General features: G+C 40.4%; 1 protein-coding gene across 2 annotated transcripts in view; it reads right to left on the reverse strand.

The window, feature by feature from the left end:
- Positions 1 to 4266: 4266 nt before the first annotated feature.
- Ptgfr (prostaglandin F receptor) overlaps positions 4267 to 20421 on the reverse strand; it is a 33987-nt gene continuing 17832 nt past the window's right edge. Inside the window, exon 3 of one of the 2 annotated variants that reach the window (XM_029537768.1) lies at positions 4267 to 5826. In XM_029537768.1, the coding sequence (XP_029393628.1) occupies positions 5524 to 5826 (303 nt within the window). In that variant the 3' untranslated portion in view covers positions 4267 to 5523. The remainder of the gene's footprint in view (positions 5827 to 20421) is intronic. The other variant, XM_021196888.2, reaches the window with a different exon arrangement.

The following is a 20421-nucleotide window of genomic DNA, read 5'->3' on the forward strand; positions in this document are numbered from 1 at the left end:
CAAGCACGTCCACACGTGTTATCCACACAAGCATGGATTTGCACACACGTGCACACACAAGCACATACCACATACGCTACTTGGAAAAACAAAAAGCCTAATGGTGATCTCAAGTTGGACATTCTTTGAAGAATATAAATGAATAAGGGACAGAGATGTGACTCTTTTTTTCTTTTTACATTTAGATAGCATTACATAAGATGAATGTACCATAATTTAAGCAATTTTCTTCTTGTAGACATTAGAATTTTCTCAGAACTTACAAATAATGATTCCTAGGTATTGTTCATGCCTAAACTAAGAAACAAAATCAAATATTTAAGTGGGTTTTGTTTTATGTTTTTAAGAAGCTAAGAGTGGTTTATTTTTATCTATGTTGAAATTATTGGTGCTGCCTACCTGTCATTTCTGAGCTTTGGGGTATTTTATCCCATCCTTACCTGTCCCCCTTGAGATCAGACTGCTGCATCACTTGCTGTATCAGGAGATGGATGGCTGAAGATCATCCCTCCAATCAAGGCCTTAATAGCCTGTTAGATGCTCCACACTCTCCGCCCTCTGGAATGAACAGCAACCTGTGATGGTGGCTAATTCATGTTTAAGCTCTCTGAGCCCAGTGACCAAATTGCTCACTAGACAGGAGACATGGGCAAGGGACACACCTTTGTGAGGATCACGGCTCTGACATTTGAGGCTGTTTGATATGATAGACAGCTGTAGACTACTTGACTGTTCCTACACCACCAGATTTTAGAATCAGTGAAATCTTTTTTTTTTTTTTTTTTTTTTTTTTTGGTTTTTCGAGACAGGGTGTCAGGCTGTCCTGGAACTCACTTTGTAGACCAGGCTGGCCTCGAACTCAGAAATCTGCCTGCCTCTGCCTCCCGAGTGCTGGGATTAAAGGCATGTACCAAGAATCAGTGAAATCTGAACTGTGGTGTGCCTAGGGAAAGTGAAGCTCAGATAAAAGGATCACAAAGGTCACAGAAGAGTGGGCAGGAAGGAGAAACAAAAACATGAAAAGCAAATTAAAGTTCTTCCCTCCCAATAACAAACATAAATAAAAATTCTCCTTCGAGAGTACCACATTTGTATGGCTTTCTAAAGCTAACCTCTCATGGTAAGTACTCATCTATGTTGATCATAAAAACATCTTAAGTTTCAAGCCAGCTAAAGCTTTTAAATAGCATGCAGCACATACTAATGCAAGTAACAGTATATACATATCTTTATCATTTTCTTTTTTACTACAAGTATGAAGAACACAAAATGCATTTATTCACATAACAAAAAAAAAAAAAAAAAACCACTCACTTCCTCTCCAGTTGACATGTGTCAGGAATGACTTGAAGTCCAACACTATTTCCAAGTGGTAAATTCTTCTGACAACCAGGTGAAGAATTAAGAAAATGTACAGTTCCAGTCTTTATATTCTGACCATAGAAAACAGTTCATTTGTAGTTCTTGGTGACACACATTTAAGCAGGCAAGCAACTGTCCACCCCATCGCATTCCACATATTTAGTGAGTGCCCTTAATAAGGTTCTAACTTCACACTAGACACAAAAACAAGGCAGGATTGCCTTTTAATTCTGAATGTGAGAAAACTATTTATTACAAAACAGATATATCCATTTATGTGCACATTGACATCTAGGAATTTTCTGCTTCATAGACGATTAGAAGCAGCATCCGGACTTTAGAATATTTCTATTCCCTCATTAAACCCACTAGTAAGTGTCTTGTTTGGGGGTCATACCCATAGCTAATTACAATTCAGTATTCTCTCTGTATATGCAATCTTGGAAAATGTGATATGTATTTTATCTCATTTTCATAAAAGATTTACAAAGACTCCAAAAAGGTTTAGTGTTTAGTATTTGTTTGCTTATTAAAATTGCAATTCTCCAGAGCCCAATGTTTCCACAGTATGTGAAGCTGTGCAGACAACAGTTTACCTATTACAACAGACAATAAATGTCAAAACAGCTTATACACTCACACTAGTGAGCTTGTTGGAACTACTTATACTACTTATTTTAATGAATAAGAAAAAAGCACACTTTTATTCAGGCCTATGGAAGTCATCAGAAAACTCACTGCACAGTAAACTGTATACAATAGCCACTATAACAAACAGGATTTTAGAGTCAGGCATAACATGAAACTTCTTCAATTTTTTATATTTATACTGTGGGTTATTCTCATCATAAGATCAGTTACTTTTCCCTAAGAGTATGCTTAGGTAGTATAGATAAATCTTCCAGAATATGCACTGAATAAACTCCTTGGCACTTCCCAGAGCCTTGCCTTTGTCACAGGATGATGTTAAAAGATGGTCCCATTGTAGACATCACAGCAGTAGAGGAACAATTGTGTCCATATCAGAGGCTCACAATAAAGAGCCCCAGAGTCTTGAAACAAGCTCCTTCTCAGCGCCTTTCCTCGGTTAAAATGCACGGTAATGCCAGCTGCACAGAGTTTTACCAACTATAATTAGGGAAGACAGAGACTTAGTTCTTCATGCCCTCGTTTTTGAGATGCCAACATCTTATTACTGTAGGAAATAAATCTGCTCAGAAAGTAAGTGAACTGTTGGAAAGTTTGTCCAAGCTTTGAATACTCTTGAAATTAAAGATGATAACATTTATGTAATGGAACAGTCATCATAAATTGTAATGCCTTTTTACAAGCATATGCATTATACATATACATGCACATACATATATATACACATATTCATAAACACATGCATGCACACAGGAACACACATACATATATGTATACATATGTACATCACAAAAACCAACATGTAGCTGTCAGCTTAAATTTAAATTGTGCACACTCTACAACTCCATGCTCAATTTACACCAAAAATAGTTGTCTATTCTCTGAAATATTCTCTACATAAGAGTCAGTTGTGCAATTGATCACTTGTCTTTAAGTAAAGATTATCACAAAATAGTGTGTATTCCTTTCAAATCACGACAAATACTTAATTTTCTTTAAGTCTTCAACAAGACTTAAACAAATCAAGCTATTAGCTTAATTTCTTTCATTTTACTTATGAGAATTTACCAAAAGCAGTAATAATATCTTGTGTAAACTACCAATCAAAAGCAAAAGGTTTTGAAGATACTATTTTGAATTCTAGAATCTGAAATCATTTTTATAGAAAAAAAAAACAATTCTGAAAGGCTGGAGAGATGGCTCAACAGTTAAGAATGGTGGCTGCTTGAAAATGGTGCTCTCACTTCCTTAGACAAAGGGATGAGATGAAAGCCATACTCTAGCCGTGTAAATACACAGCTTAGACTGAGCCCCGAGCTCTTCTTTCTCTGTTCTAATTATCCCTAAGCCTAGGCCTAAAAGCTTCTACCCTCCAAACAATCTAATCTTCCAAACTGACTGATTCAATCTGGCTTCTCTCCACTTCTGCCTGATTGCTTGCTTGGCCTCATACTAACTTTGTCAGTAAGTTCTACTCTCCTGGATCCTTTTTATTCTTTGGTTCACTCTGTCTTCACCTGTATCCAGCTTGTTCTCTCTCCAGTTGATTTGTGTAAAACTGTCCTGATAAAACTAAAACTGCCATAAACACACACCACGGCCCCTCCAATCTCTCTCTCTCTCTCTCTTCTCTCTCTCTCTCTCTCTCTCTCTCTCTCTCTCTCTCTCTCTCTCTCTCTCTCTCTCTCTCTCTCTGCTCTGCTCCTAGGTATCCTCTCTTTCCTGCGCTATTCTCATGTGAGTTGGGCATATCCTTTCTCTAACTCATTCAGCCAAAACTTTCTCTGATTCATCACTCCATCTGCCCCTCAATTGGACATTGCTTTCAAAAGTGACTACTTCCTTCTACAAACTAACTTTACCTTCATTGTTAGGAATTAAATATGTGTACTAAGGGTGTGTCTATATTACAGCCTGATTGTACTATAATGCAGGACTTGTCTGCATTCCAGCCAGATCTTACAGACCTAGAAGGTCTTTGGATGTGATCTCTTGCCAGAGAAACCATGTTGAAGATACTATTTTAAGTCTATTGAATTCACATGGTTGCTGGATTAAAATTCCTCTACAGCTGCTCTTCCAGAGAACCTGGGTTCAATTCTTAGTACCCACATGATAGCTTACAACCATCTGTAATTTCAGTATCAGGGGATCTGATGTCCTTTTCTGGTTTCAGTAGATTCCAGGAAGGTACATGATACACAGAAATACATTCAAGTAAAACACCCATACACACTTCAAAAAATAGTAATAATTTTTAAATGAAGCCAAAGTTGATGAAAGCAAGGAAAAATTTTAAATATGAAAATACATTTCCATATAAAACATAATCACTAACCCTAATCAGTGATGGACGTAATGTTTAGAATGATTACTGAAATTGAGTATCTTTGTGTTAAATTATAAAAACAAAGGAGAAGTGTGAATTAAGATTGGGAAATTTGGCAACAGAATCTTGTCACTTAGTCTCAGGTTAACCATAACAGTGGATCCAAACTCCTGGCTAATTTTAGATCTTTCCACTCCTCACTGACAACACGGGCTTTTGGAAGTTTGGTTCAACTAGTTTAGTGAAATTGCTGTTAACAGAACTTCCTTATGCCTGTGTGTGTAAGGCAGAAACAGAATAGCTGCAAACAGACTTCGAATGTGTCTTGATTGTTTTTCTTTTATTCTCTGACACTGAGAGGACAACTCAGATAAAGCAATGTTTGCCGTGCTCTTGGCATGTGTAAGTGGGATTTCAACGTTTGTATCATCTATAATAGGGCTTATGATAGATATGCTATCATGAGCTGAATGTGTGCTAAGACAAAGCCTGCATTCCTCTATAGTTTTCAGAGTAAGGGAGATTACTTAGACACTGAAAACCTATGACTTTATAGGAGGATAACCAATATGGAAAAATAATTGACCTTCATAACAACAAATGCATGCAACCACACCCGTCAGTTGTGACAAGAATGATTATCCTCATCGGCCTCACATTATCAGGCTGGCCAACCTACACAGTGGCCATCAAAATCAAAGTCACCGTGAGTCTCAGATGTCATGGTCATGCAGATATTGATTGAGGACACATGGGCTGGTAAACAGAGCAGAACTGCACACGCAAACACAAAAAGTCTTGTGTCATTTTAAGCTTTGTCTGTAAGTCAGGGATCCTCAAATGCCATGTTACAGTGCGAGGAGCATGAGGTGCTTGAAAAAATAGGTCAAATAAAGGCACTGGGCCTCGACAGATTCATTTATTCCAAGAACATAAGCCACACAGATTAAACTCAAATATGTGCTCTACTCAACGGCACCACATTGTGTCTGTCTATCTCCTGTTGACACAAACAAATGAAAATACACAACCATGCAGCAGTCAGCTTAACAAAGGTCAGAAGCTGTGTCTGACCAGTGTGCTCCCGAACTACACAGAGGTCCAAATGTTCCAGTTACACGATGAGTCGGCTCAGCTGAGATGTCTCAGAAGTTTCCATAACTTTCTTCTAACACTGCATTGATTTACAGTCCAGCTTCACTAGATGCTTGCTGGCTCTCCTTCTCTGCAGCTGGTGACTCAGAGATAGCAGCAACCTTTAAGGAATTCTTGATGGAGCTGAGTTCCCAGATGTGCAAGCTGATGATGTTAACTCCACAGCAACGACTGGCAAGCTTATACAGGTTCCTAAGGACAGCCTTCCGTAGCAGAATATAGACCCAGGGGTCTAAGATCTGATTCCACGTTGCCATGCGGAGAGCAAAAAGTGTCGTTTCACAGGTCACTGGGGAATTATTTCCATTTATTGCAATGTTGGCCATTGTTACCTAGAAAACAAACAAAATAGCAAAAGCTGTTGATCACAGACATTTCTTCATTCCCACAGTTTTTCAAGTTGACTACAAATGCAGCATGACCTTTGTACCACATCTCACAAAGTGCTGCCATTTTGCAAAATACTGGTGGATATAAATGAATGATGCCATAAATCATGGATGTAGTCCATAGAATATTTTAATTCAAATTGACACGAAGACTAGAAAAATGATATTCCACTGTGAACAAACAGACTCAAGGAGAAACAAGCATTGGTATCAACAGTTAGCCTTATACTTCTGGGAGTAAGAATTTTAAAGCAAATATACATTAGTTTATTCAATAGAAAATGAAAGCATATTTAAGCAAATAAATTATTCATAAGCTTGTAAGTACTTTTAAACAGTGAACTTTTCCAGGCACTGTACTACATGCACTCTAAAGATGGGAGCAAAAGGATCATGTCTTCATGGCCAGTCTGAGAGCATAGAGGGGAAAAAAAAGAACTTTAGAATTTCCCATTGGTAGTTATAATGTCGCCCTCATTTTCACTTTCCCAGCAGTGCCACTTTCTTCCTCTCCGTCTTCACTTGGCTAACATTCCCAGGAGGGTGCAGGGAACTTTCCGAAGGTTTTATAGAAATGAGTCCCCATTCCAACTGTGGCTTAATCATATCAGTGTCTATTTTGGTGTCCTGTGGCCATTTCCTGCATGCATCATTATAAAGATCATCTGGTTCTGTAAATGTTTGCCACTCTATGTTAAAATAAAGCAAATCACCAAGCCCAGCTCTGACAACCACATACAAAGGCGCAAGTGGGAGAAAAGTGGGAACATCAGGCTATCAAAATAAGTAATAAATACATCAATCAAAGATGGTTCCAAAAAATTAGAAAGGTGTTCCAGCAATCATACCATTTGGATTAAGATATAATATAACAAAACCTGAAAATCCCAAAAGAAAATAAACTTAAGACTATTGTCAGAAAAAGGTAAAAATGGTCTTTATTCATATCAATGATATCAGTGGCTAAAGGTTGGAGATCCCTTAACAAGTGTTTATTGTCTAGACAGCACATTCCACAGTGGCTGCTGCATAAATCACCTAACTTGCCTCTTACAACTTCTTACCTGAGGCACAGACCCTCTCTGGTGAGACCTTGCTTGTCCCCGAGATATAGCACCTTTCTGATTATCAGCTTGAACTGCTCTTCTTTAAAACCCACTACCTTATTTCTCTTCCCACTAATTCCTACTCATCCTACAAACTCCAAGAATGGTCTCATCTCCATGTGATAATTATTTTCCCCACCACAATGAGTTTGCAGCTGTTTCCCCTGTGGTAGTTCTGGTCCTTATCCATGGCTACTCAGCCCCTAGTAGACTATAGATTGTCACAGCCCCCATTCATACCTACTCATCCCCTAGTAGACTATAGCTTGTCACAGTCCCTACCCACACTTACTCAGCCCCTAGTAGACTAAAGATTGTCACAGTCCCTATTCACACCTCCTCAGCCCCTAGTAGACTATAGATTGTCACAGTCCATATCCACACCTACTCAGCCCCTAGTAGACTAGATTATCACAGCCCCTATTCACACCTACTCAACCCTATAGACTATAGATTGTCACAGTCCCTATTCACACCAACTCAGCCCTATAGACTATAGATTGTCATAATCCCTATCTACACCTACTCAGCCCCTAGTAGACTACGGATTGTCACAGTCCCTATTCATCCCTACTCAGCTCCTAGTAAAGTATAAATTACTATAGTGCTCATAACAATCCTGTACTCATCTATGCACTTTTGAGTGTCTTTTATTTCTATTACCAAGTACAAAGCCTACACTTGAAATGTACTTCATAAATTCACTCACATTTTTATTCCTCAAGGTTGTACCCCAAAGCACAACATATTATTAGAGAAATCTCTACCCAATCCTCATGAAGGGTTCAATATTTTGAGGCATTAAAAGAATCTAAGTGTTTCAGTAGCACCATAAGCTAATGGAAGAGTCCAGGCTGGCTTGATATCACCCACAAGAAACAGGATCTTGCAGCCTCAGCAGATCCCTTGGGAAATGGCTCATTTTCCAGAAAAATAATGTATCAAATGAAAATAGTGTACCCTGCACAAGAGTACCTGGGTCAGATGCATATTCACGTACTGCTTCCCCTAATTATGCAAAAAGATTGAAGAAGTGTACAGGCCCCAGTCCTCACAGAAATGGAACCAAGACTCGACTGGCATTGGAATGAGATATCTTCACTTTTACACTTTGTCTTCGCCAACCAAACATCCATCCTCTCGGCTAGGCAACGTGCTAGGCCCTGAAGACACGGGGCGAACAAAGCAGCCACTGTGCAATCTATCGGCTGCCTGTGAGGATTTTATTGTATTAGTTTTGGTTCAAGGGTGAATGAGTAAATATCTATCTTGCATGTACTTTCTGTCAGTGAATGAATTGTGCCTTTGGTATGTCATAGCTCAGCCAGTCATTGCCCTGTAAATCTGGGAACAAACGTGCTCCATGCCATTGTATCAAAGAGCCATCTTGTGCTAGAGATATGCACATGTAAAGTGCACATGAAGAATCCCAGGTCTAGCTTCTCTCTAGAACAGGAAGCCAGTGTCCAGCCATTCAAAACTCTCCCTTTACCCTTTGCTTGAAGCAGTCACTCCAGGGCCCAGATCATTAATTAGTTAGTCATCGACAAAAATGTAGATATAATATTTCTGTAAAAGACAACACCAATTAGGATGTTATTGATACTAGTGCATTTCCGATAGTTTAAGAGCAACCACGATGTTCAACAAAGGATGAATAAATCATGGTCATGTCACAAAGTGGAACTATACACAGGCATTGCTCATGAGACTTAGTGTTAGTTTAGAGGAAGCAAGCCACTAAATGTTATTTTATGTGATTTCAATTCAGAAGAAGAGACTGTTGTGTTGTGCATATTATTGTTGCATTTATTGTGCATACAATAAAACGATAGAGGTGCTCTACTGCTGCATTGGTTGACTCTGGATAATAGGATTCTGATTATTTTCCTTTGTTTTTTATATAATTTACTAATTTTTTAATAACATCACACATTGTTTTAATAAGCAGTCCCCCCTCCCTCTGGTAGCTTGTAGAAATAACATTGTACTGAGCAATCAGAACACATAGGGGGTTTGCTGTGTATAAGTGAGGTGGTTTTGAAGGTGCCTAGAATTTCCTGGAAAGCTGAGCTCTAATACAGCTGGCAGGTCTCGGGGAGCTGAGGTTAAGATGGGGACCACCTGCAAGCTGGGCAAGTGAACACAGTCTGTAGCCATGCTCCCTGGCCTCGGACGACAGGCTCTTCACAAGTCTGGAAACTATGCTCTGGTAAGTCCACCCAGACTTACATTACAGAAAGCTTCTTGTTGGTGTATGACTAATTAATGATCCAGGCCTTGGAGCAACTGCTTCAAGCAACGGGTAAAGGGGGGAGTTTTGAATGGTTGGGCACTGTGTACCTGTTCTAGAGACAAGCTAGACTAGGGATTCTTCAACAGATTTGCATGTTTTAGGGTAAACTGGTATTGTCCAAAGGTGACATTGGATGTCTTCTAAGATCTATTGAGCTCACCAATTCAGCTAGTCAAGCTAGGCAACTGGCTTTTGGGATTCCATCTTTGCCTCCCAAGTGCTGGGGTAACAGGGATCCCATCATGCCACCTGGCCCTTACCTAGGTGTTAGGGTCATAAACTCCAGTCCAGCAAGCACTGTGCTCAGTAAGATGCCTTCCCTTTTTCAGTGATTAGAAATTTTAGAAAAAGGTAGATGGCACAAAATATCTGGACGATCTGTGAAAATAATCCATCGTTTACATCTATAATTTCTCAGATGCTCACAGTTGTGTTAAATAAATACATGAGGAGAGGACACATGCACTTCCAGGTTTCAAAGAGCAAAATAAATAACATAATATTTCAGTGTTCCATTCAGGCTATAAAATAAAACTGTGTCAAAGGTCATAATAGTAATGAATCTGCAACTTTAGTTATCACAACAGAATCCATGTTAGCTAAATGTTTATTTTGAAATTATTAAAGCAGCACACACTCTGTCTGTGTGCATGTTGACCTTAGTCAGGGCTCCATTGGCTGTTGGCAAGTCAATCAGTGCTAGACATGATGACACATAAGCCCAGCGCCTGCACGGCTGCATAAGAGGATCTTAAGTTTGAGAGCTGCGTGGGCTTCAGCATAAGCCTGAGCTATGTGATAAACCCTGTCTCAAACAGAAGAGCAAAAACAAATACTAATGGCAAGTTCAAGAAGTGTGTTTATGCTTCTGTCTCTTTGAGCTTTCAAGAAACACACTAATCCAGCAGTGAGTGAATTTCTCTGTCCACTGTCCAGGCGTTGTGCAAGATGATAATGATGCTGAAGCAAAGTTTTAGGAAAATTCTGTCTAACAAATGATTAATTTAGCTTCATTATCTAACAAATCATCACACTAAAATATTATCTCAAAAATGCATGTGATCGTCTTGACTATGTCCCAACCCAGCTTACAGTAGGGCCATCAGTTTCTGTTGTGTGAGTCTGGATGTACAATATCTCTAGGTGGACAGACCAACACGATGCATTCATAGAACTGCATGTAGCACAATAAGGACACCAAAGTTACTACAAAGAAGTCTATTTATAAGCTTCATCATGGAAATATACGTCTTTACAATTTTGTAGTGCATTAGCACTTCCATTGCTCGAGCTTAATTAATTTCAAAGGGCTGGAGATGTAGCTCAGTGGTTAAATGCTTGCCTAGCAAGTACGAGAACCTGGTTTCTACCCCAGCACTATGAATGCCCCAGTTTTTTGAGCAGTTTTGAACTTAGTATCGCTCAGATGTAGAATCATTTTCCCCTGGCACATCATTTGAAAATGCCCTCAGAGAAAATATGATGAAGACATTCCTGAAGAGACACCTGTTCTTAGACACCCAGAGCCTTTGTGAAATGGTAACAACAGCCCTTCTCATGTGCAGTATTTATAAAAATATACAGAGTTCTCATCCAGTCATGGAAGTTTTATGTCAGTTTGACACAAGCTAGGGTCACCTGAAAGGAGGGAACCTCAACTGAGAAATTCCTTCCACAAGATCTACCTGTAAGACATTTCCTTAATTAGTGATTGATGGGGGAGGGCCCAGCTCATGGTGCATGGTGTCATCACTGGGCTGGTGGTCCTGGGTTCTGTAAGAAAGCAAGCTGAGCAAGCCATGTGGAGCAAGCCAGTAAGCATCACCCCTTCATGGCCTTCACATCAGTTCCTGCCTCCAGGTTGCTCTCCTCTGAATTCCTGCCCTGACTTCCCTCAGTGATGAACCGTGACATGGGAAGTTAAGTGAAATAAACCCTTTCCTCTCAAACTTGCTTTTGGTTGTGGTGTTTTATCACAGCAATGGAAGCATAACTAAGACACAGGCATTAGACTATGCCTGATTTCATATCACCTTACTCCAAGGGGACCATTCTTTCTCCTGACAGCTTTAGAAAAGCCTGGTTAGTCTCACAGGGAATGATGTAGCTATAAGGAAGTGCAACCCACTAATTTTCAAACTGCCATCATTCATAACTTTGTCACTGTACTGGCTCATTTTCTGTGTCTACTTGGCACAAGCTGGAGCTATCACAAAGAAAGGAGCCTCCCTTGAGAAAATGCCTCCATGAGATCCAGCTGTAAGGCATTTTCACCCATTGTTGGTAGTGCCATCCTTGGGCTGGTAGTCTTGGGTTCTATTAGAGAGCAGGCTGAGCAAGCTAGGGGATGCAAGTCAGTAAGGAACATCCCTCCATGGCTTCTGCACCAGCTCCTGCTTCCTGACCTGCTTGAGTTCCAGTCCTGATTTCCTTTGGTGATGAACAGCAATGTGGAAGTGTAAGCCGAATAAACCCTTTCCTCCCCAACTTGCTTCTTGGTCATGATGTTTGTGCAGGAGTAGAAACCCTGACTAAGACATCAAATAAGTAGTTCACAATCACCTTTAACTCTAGTTCCAGAACATCTGACATACTCTTCTCATGTCAGTGGGAATGCACCTACACAACCCACACATGGACATGGGTGCACACATACACATAAATAACATGAAATCCGGAAGAGTTTGGATTTGATGGGTGGGGTCTGGTAGGCAAGGAGTGATGAAATGGCCTCCTTGGCATTGGCAGGGCTCATGTTTCAAGCATGGTGGTCCCATTTCTGTCCACAGAGGTGTCCTATTGTCTCCCAGCTAACCTTCCACTGTCACCAGAACCTTTTCTTAACTCTAGAAGAGATGCTCATAGATGTTTTGCACTGACTCTCCTGTGCCCATTACACCAGACTTTACTAACTGACCAAAAGGGCTGTGAACCCATAACCAAGGCATGAATGAATGTTAGGACTGGAGAGATGGATCGGTGGATAAGAGTGCTCGCTGTGCAGTCTCAGTCGGGTATCCCACAAATATCTGTACCCCAGCTCCAAGTGGTCTAGGGGCCTCCTCTGGTCTCTTGTATGTAGACACAAGTACATACACATGTGCGTACACTCCCACACTCACACAGACACACACAGAGAGACACACACACATACACACAAGTCTTTTTTAAGACAAAGAAATACAGTTGTCAAAATGGTACAAGGTTAGAATCTGACCTGGAGTGAAAGGGTGATTTGTATAAACTATGAAATAAAACTAAAATGAATTCTTAGCACGAGTCGGTGTGAGCATCTTTTGTTTGCTTGTTTTTGAGACAGGGTCTCACTATGTTGTCCTGGTTGGCCTAAAACCTGCTATTCAGACAAGGATAGCCTCTTGACTTTGCTTCTGCATCCTGCGCGCTGTAACTAAAGGTGTGGCCATCCCTTCTTTTAAGCGTCTTTATATCCTCCGATGATGAATGGCATGATTTTCATTTTGGTAGTCTCCTTCCTCTTATCCTCACATTGGTATTGTTCGACCTCGTTTTTTTATTATTTAATTGAATCAGTCATTATTCTAATTATAATCCTCGCTCCATCATTTCTGTCTTTGCAATGACGACAGTAAAAACTCAATAGGCAGAAAGGCAGTTTTGGAAGAAGAGAGCTGGTATATATCCAACCACAATCTGAGGCATTTTACTTTTAACTGTGCGTTTTACAGCTCTGTGAATTCTGGTTTCCAGTCATGATGGCTGCTATTAAACCCACAGTTAAAATTTTTAAAAAAATGTTTATATTCCAAATATAGACATAGATATTTTCATCCTAATCAAGAAGTGTTTATCACTTATGGCTTGCCCAGAGTAATCACAAGGATCATGCGTATGAATTACGATGAGAATGACTAGCTGGAAGTTGGTCACAGAATTAGAAAGCCATTGTTTCTTGAGCAAAGCCCACTTTATTTGACTGTTTACAACACGCCTTTTATAGCAAAAGCAGACAGTACCAATAAGGTGTTTCAGTAAACCATCTGTCCTGAAACACAGAATGTTTTTCCAGAGAGAGAAATTTCCAATTGCCCAGTGGTTTGTTATTACAGTCGTTTGAAAAGATTGCCCAAAGCCTTTCTTAGCATTAGCACAATCATTTGTCATTTGATGGGAACTCTTAATGAAGTGGGTGTCCTTTTAAAAATAAAAGACATCCATAAATTTCAGAGAAACTAAGGATTTGAAAAGGCTATCCTAAGCTAATAGACCACATGTACTCTCCACAACTCGCTGAATATTTTTATATCCTCTTTCCAGACAAGAAAATGGAACAATGGATCGCACAGCTGGGTCACAAGAAGAAATGAGGTCTGCCTGACTCTAAAGCATAACTAAAGAATAGTCAAAAAGCAAAATCCACACAGGCTTCTGCTCAGGAATCCGCCCTTAAACCCAGTCAGTCAGGTCAACTTTATTTATCATAAATTTTTAGTCCATCTGCTTAATGGGCAACAGTGATAAGACAGTGTAACTTCCTGGGTTTTAGCATCTGGACTAACCACTTTAAGATCATATAGTTATATTTTGATTTTTCTCTTTGGTTAGTTCTCATTGTCTTACGCAAGGTTTTAGGTAGCCAAGGCTGACCTCAAATTTACTGTGTAGCCAAAGCTGGCCTTGAATTTCTTTCTGTTTCTACTTCTCATTTCTTCTTCCCAGTGCTAAGATTTCAGAGAGGTGTCACCATGCACTACATCTGTGCTTTAATTTTCTTCAGAGTAGCAAATTGAAATTCCTCTTCTTTAGTTTTAACTCGGCATGGACACTAGTATTTTCTAGATTACAACTTCTTGACTTGAATCTTTGATCAAGTTTGCCTTTGCCCGTGAAATTTTCAGTACTTTAAATACCCATTCCTATTAATATGTACAGATATAGGTAGGTATGTAAATGTATATGTGCACACATTATATACAGTCTAAAATACTTGGCCATAGACTGCCACCCTCAGTCTACTTCCACGAAGAATCTAAGTCTATGGATGGTGGTACAATTTGTTCATGGGTCAGACGATCCATGGTTATTTCAGACCAAGACTTTTGGCCTTTCATGACACATCAGATCATGGCAGAATCCCTAGTAAGGCAAATGGTTCACTTAATGACAGCCAGGAGTGAAGAAGAACAGAGGATGGAGAAGGATGGATAAACCTCTCAAAGATATGCCTACAATTACCTAATGTCCTTCTACTAGCCACCATCCCTCATGGCTTTTACCATGGACCAAGCCTTCAATAAACAGGCCTTTGGAGTGCACGAATGATCCAAAGTATAGCAAGGTTCTCTAAGAAAAGTGTAAAAATGTCATGGGAGGATAAGAAAATGGCTTAGCAGATAGAGCACAGTTGTTCTGCAGCTGCGAGGACCTGAGTTCAAATCTAGACCTCCACATAAAAAGATGACTTGTGTTTGTAGCTGAAGCATGGGAACACAGTCAGTGACAGGCAGTTCCTGAAAGCTCACAAGCTAATAATCTTAACAGAAACAGCAAACTGTTCAGTGAGGGGCTATGCAACCATATGGAGAGAAACAAAGGAACCCACTTCACCTCCACCCATATGCTTCTTTATAGAGGAGGAAAGCCCAAACAGCATCAGAAGGCCTCAGTATCTGGGCTTTGGCTGCAGCGACACAACACAGAGGGCAGCTGTCCAGGCGGCAGTAAGTGAATGAGTCCATCTCAAACGGGGCAGAGAGACAGCAAGCTACCTGTGTCAGGCTTTATACACTTCTTTCGAAGAAACTAACAAAATATCCCACATAAAACTAACCTGCCAAAGTCATACCACAAATCATAAAGAACTCCTCCCACTAGGCTTCATACCACAAATAACATAAAGAACTCCCACTAGGCTCCGCCCTCTACCAGCCAAACCTGAGGACCAAGCCTTCACTGGCAGACCTCTATTCAGGGCCAAGATAGCATTCAGTATTCAAATCATAACAATTACTAACTTAAAAACAGTCAGACACTTCTCCATACTCTATACTAGCAACACTAGCAATATCCTATAATAAAAATAAAATCCCACTAAAATATTATTTATAACAATAATAATCCAGAGATCTAATCAAAGAACAATATCTCTTAATATTATTTTTATGTGTATGAGTATCTATCTGTCTTTCTGTCTGTCTATGTGTATGTACACATGCACATGGGTGCCTATAGAGGCTAAAAGAGAACGTCAGATCTCCCAGAGCTAGAGTTACAGGCAAATGGAAGCTAGACAATGCAGGTACTAGGAACCAAAATTCAGTCCTTAGAAGACCAAGTATGTTTAAGAGAAGTTAACTGGTGAGCCATCTCTCCAGGACCAGCAACAGAAAGAAAGAAAGAAAGAAAGAAAGAAAGAAAGAAAGAAAGAAAGAAAGAAAGAAAGNAAGAAAGAAAGGAAGGAAGGAAGGAAGGAAGGAAGGAAGGAAGGAAGGAAGGAAGGAAGGAAGGAAGGAAGGAAGGAAGAAATAAAGAAAGAAAGAAAGAAAGAAAGAAAGAAAGAAAGAAAGAAAGAAAGAAAGAAAGAAAGAAAGAAAAATTTTAATGTTATCTGGTGAGTGTACATCACTCACTTCATTCATTATAACGCATCTTATCAGTGGTCATATTTAAAGTACTTAGATATCAGCACAAGGAAGTTAGGATGAGACAAGTAATGAACCAGAAGCTGAGCTCTACAGAGATGAGAAGGATGAACAAGAATGTTACAGTTGTCAACCAGTTGTTACGTTTCCCTCCTTGCCGTCACTGGAGAGATAAACACTAGATTCTACTTTTACTATGAAGAATTTCTGGAGCATAGGTATAGGGAAATGGCTGCTGAAGTGTTTGTCACGTAAGAATGACAACCTAATTCAATTTCCAGCACTCTCATAGAGCCCACACTGGCCCTCCGAGCACTTGGGAGGGGACAAGTAGGTTTATGGGTCAGCATATAAATGTGAGAGATTTTATCTTAAAAAACAAGGTGGATGGAATCTAAGGAATGACATCTGAGTTGATCTCTGGCTTCCACTAGCAGGTAAATACATATCCACAAGCACCTACACACATGTAGTTGAACATATATAAACATACAACACACATACATGCACACACACACATGCACATGCACATACACATACACACTTTATTTTTAAAGAAAAACTATTTTCTCTCATTTAATAATTTTCCTGTAGCCAATAGCATGATTACAACATAAAGGTTAAGATCAATCATATTAGAGGCTACAGGGAGCAAAAAGGTATAGCACAGAAGAAGGTATGGATCTACAGCTCTGGAGGAGGAGAAATTAAGAAAGGTAGCGAGCCTGTGTGACTGACCAGAGAGTGACCAGCAGGATGGCCCTTCTATCCTGCCTGAGGAGATGGGGTCAAAACCACAGCTCAGCTGCTTCTCCCCGCACGAGCTCAGACTTGTCCCAAGATAAGAGCCCTGGAAACCTCGCTCTTACCTGACATCAGACTGGAAAAATGGCAAAATTAAAAGACTCTCCTGGAAGTTTATTCTCAGGCCCCAAGGAGTAATCAAGACAGTGGTTAAAGACCCAGTGTCCTTCGCCAAGACCTTGACACAGTTCACCACAGTTAAGCTATGTAAATAAACATGCAAAAGAGCTTTCAGTGTTAAATTACTTTTAAATTGTGAGCACACTCAAGACAGGCAATAGAGGCACCTTTGTATGTGTTTTATAATCATTTCTAAATCAGAAGCATATAGTCGCTGACCTGTGCCGTTCACTCACAGCTGACCACTCACAATTCTCTTTCTGCCCTGGAGATGTCCGCAAATATCAGAAATATTCTTTCTTTCATAACTCTATAAACCTGGGCCCCCAGTTCTTCCACCCTTTTTTCCATTATATTAATTCTGTTATTCTTTCTATTATGTTGCCAGGTCTCGTGGTATTATTTGCAACACCAGAAAGCCTTGCCTTTCCTCTGAAGTTATGTGGAAGGTATTGTACCCCGAGAGGCTTTGCAAATAATACCACAAAATGGCCTCACTTAAAACAATGTGGTTTCTCCAGAAACAAGCAAGAGAAAATAAATACAGATGATGCTCTAGCCTGGGGTAAACTCTTTAATACAGAGTGGATTAGCACCCAGACTCCCCTGACTGGGTTGATCAGTAGCCAGTATGAGATTCAAAACCTCTCTAATCCTAAACCCCAAAAGTCCAAATCCAGAAAAGTTACAGAGTCTGTTGACACCTCAGAGAAGAGTTGAGCTCGGTAAGCACATGCCAGGCTATGACAGGAGCTCCTCATGACCTGCTGAACTTGTGGAGAATAAATGTGTGAGGAAATGATGGGGTCTTTTAACCCTTGCAGGAAAAGAAGGTTCATGAATCAAAAATAAAACTCAGAAGGTAAGGACTGCCCTTCTCAAAGAAGACAGGGAAGAACTCATTTCACAAAACAAAGGCGATATGAGCCCAATTTCAAGGGCTTTGGCCAAGAACCCAGTATCTATTCCCTGTAGACGGTGGTTCTCAGAAAAATGAGTTCCTTGAAAAACCATGAATTTCATGGGTCTTTTATAACAGCTAGTTCTGGCCATACCTCCACAAATAAACTACACATTCCTTTGACGTTAAGATCTTATTTTAATCATATTTTATGCCCGTCTCAAGTGTGAAATGTCTGCTAGGTATTTGGTCAGTATTTTTAATTTACCACTGAATTTTACTGGAGGATAAAGTGCAACCATGGCCATAATCATGATGAGGATCAGGTAGCATCTTTTATTGGACATTTATGAAGTAATATGTAAAAGCTCATATTACCCCCTTTCTCTTGTTATCCATGTACACTCAAACCTGAATTGCCATGCCCACTCCAGTAGTGACTTGCATTACAGGCTTGAAAACCTGGACGCAGTCCTGAGAAAAAGAGTTTCAAGGAAACTCAGCCTCCTGGAGCTTTGGCATCCCAATAACCCATATACTCAAAACCTTATCCGCGTATTAGTATGGTGTATGCTCTCTTCCAGTATTATAAGTGCCTCTAAAGATTGAATTTTATCATAGGTGAGTTTCCACCAGTGTTCCAACTTCCTAGAAAATCCTTCAAGCCAATGAGCTGCAATTCAGCAGGATTCAGTGAGAAGGTTACCTATTCATTAACATTCAAATTTTCTTCTAGTAAAGAAGGTGAAACTAATTAGGCATTACAAAGAACAGAGCCAGAATAACTCAGGGCTAGTCTGCAGAGGACAGGGAATACACATTGGCCTGGTGAAAAGGTGGGTTTTAAATCCCCCTAAAACAGGTTTTTCAGCTTGGCCCAAAGGAACAGCATAATTGAGGATTTACTGGGGACCCCTGGTGGTGGGGTTTAACTATTGACTAGCCTTGCACCTGGCTTCCACCTCAAGATGCCTGGTCGCCCCTGATCTTTTGATGTATACAATTCTTTGTCTTGTGTCACTGTAACTCTTGCTGATGTATCCCACCTGGCTGCCCTTGTTTGTTCTGTATTAGAAGTTTGATGCTCGAATTAGAAAATTACGTTCAGATCCTACACTCTCTCTCTCTCCTGTGGACTCTGTCATCCACCGAATCCATGCCTACCTGCCACCAGAGACCCGATCCACTCAGACAGGAGACCCCAAAAAGGAGGTAGTCTGCGGCACTGAGTTAAACATAGATTCTTAATAATTAGTCAAAGGGTATGTGACTATTATGCTCAACGTTGGTAGTAAGAAAATATGCAGCTCCAGAGACTCACTTCGTGCATGAGGAGGTTCAAGCAGGCAGAGGCAGGCAGATTTCTGAGTTTGAAGCCAGCCTGGTCTATAGATTTAGTTCCAGGACAGCCAGGGCTACACAGAGAAACCCTGTCTCCAAAAACAAAAAACAAAAAACAAAAAACAAACAAAAACAAAAAAAACAAAAAAAAAAAAAAAAAAGGAAACTAACTTCATTCTCTCACTGAGATAGACTGCATGAATTCTTCAGCATGGAGTCAGCACTGACAGAGATGTTCACCGACAGCAATCGTATGGTTGAGATCTCTCTGCATAGTGAGTGTCTGATAGATGTGTGGTGGGTGAATACAAACCAAAGGAGGAAGTGGAGTGCTTCCTGTTTCCCTGGGAATGAATACAAGCCTTTTCATCCCAAGCACAGAAGCTGGAATGAAGTGATCTACTCGGAACCCATAGGTTTCTCAAGCCAGAATATGCCAAGGCTAATTTTGGTAGCACTATCTTTCTTTTTCTCTTCGGAAATAGTCTAAGCTCTCCTAGAAAAGCCCCAGGGTCATTCACAGCTGAATACTTGTAGACATTCAGGCATAGGGTCCTGCGATTGGCCATCTGATCTAAAACATCCCCATCCCCATCCCCATCCCCATCCCCATCCCCATCCCCATCCCCATCCCCATCCCCATCCCCATCCCCATCCCCACTCAGGGTAACCACAGTTTGAAAACGTTCCTGATAATCTGTGTGCTTGCAAACCCTCTGCCCCTCTCTACACCCTCTACAACCTACACCTGCAGAAGAGACTAACCTTCACGGGGGACTAGGTACTGCGGAGCATCTATCAGCTCAGTCCTAGCAAGCATGAATGAACGTTGTCTGATAAATTCCATGCTTTGAGAAAAATATTATTGAAGAAATGAATGAATGTTCCTAACCATATCACATGTGTCCTGTGTGTGTGTGTTCTCACTGTTTTGTTTTTGTTTTTGTTTTTGTTTTTTTAAAAGAAAATAGTACATTTTCACTAGGGCTCTTTATCTTTGAATCCTCTGAAAACTCAAGAACTTGGAACTGGAGAGATGGCTCGGCAGCTAAGAACAAGTACTGCAAATTCAGTTCCTGGATCCGGTGTCAGATGGTTCATAACTTTGTGTAGCTCCAGCTCCAGGAGACCCAGTGCTGTGTTCTGGCCGCCAGGGGGCATTGTATGCATGTGTGTTTGTAGACATACACGCAAGCACACATGTGCGTGCATGCACGCACACACACACACACACACACACGCACGCACGCCAAGAGCTATGGCGTCCTCCCACAACACATGTCTGGGCATGAGTGCAAGTCATGCTGCTCTGACTGCAAAGCCATCAGACAGGGCAAGACACTTGGGCCA

Source organism: Mus pahari, chromosome 4, assembly GCF_900095145.1.
Source record: "Mus pahari chromosome 4, PAHARI_EIJ_v1.1, whole genome shotgun sequence".
Lineage (NCBI taxonomy): Eukaryota > Metazoa > Chordata > Mammalia > Rodentia > Muridae > Mus > Mus pahari.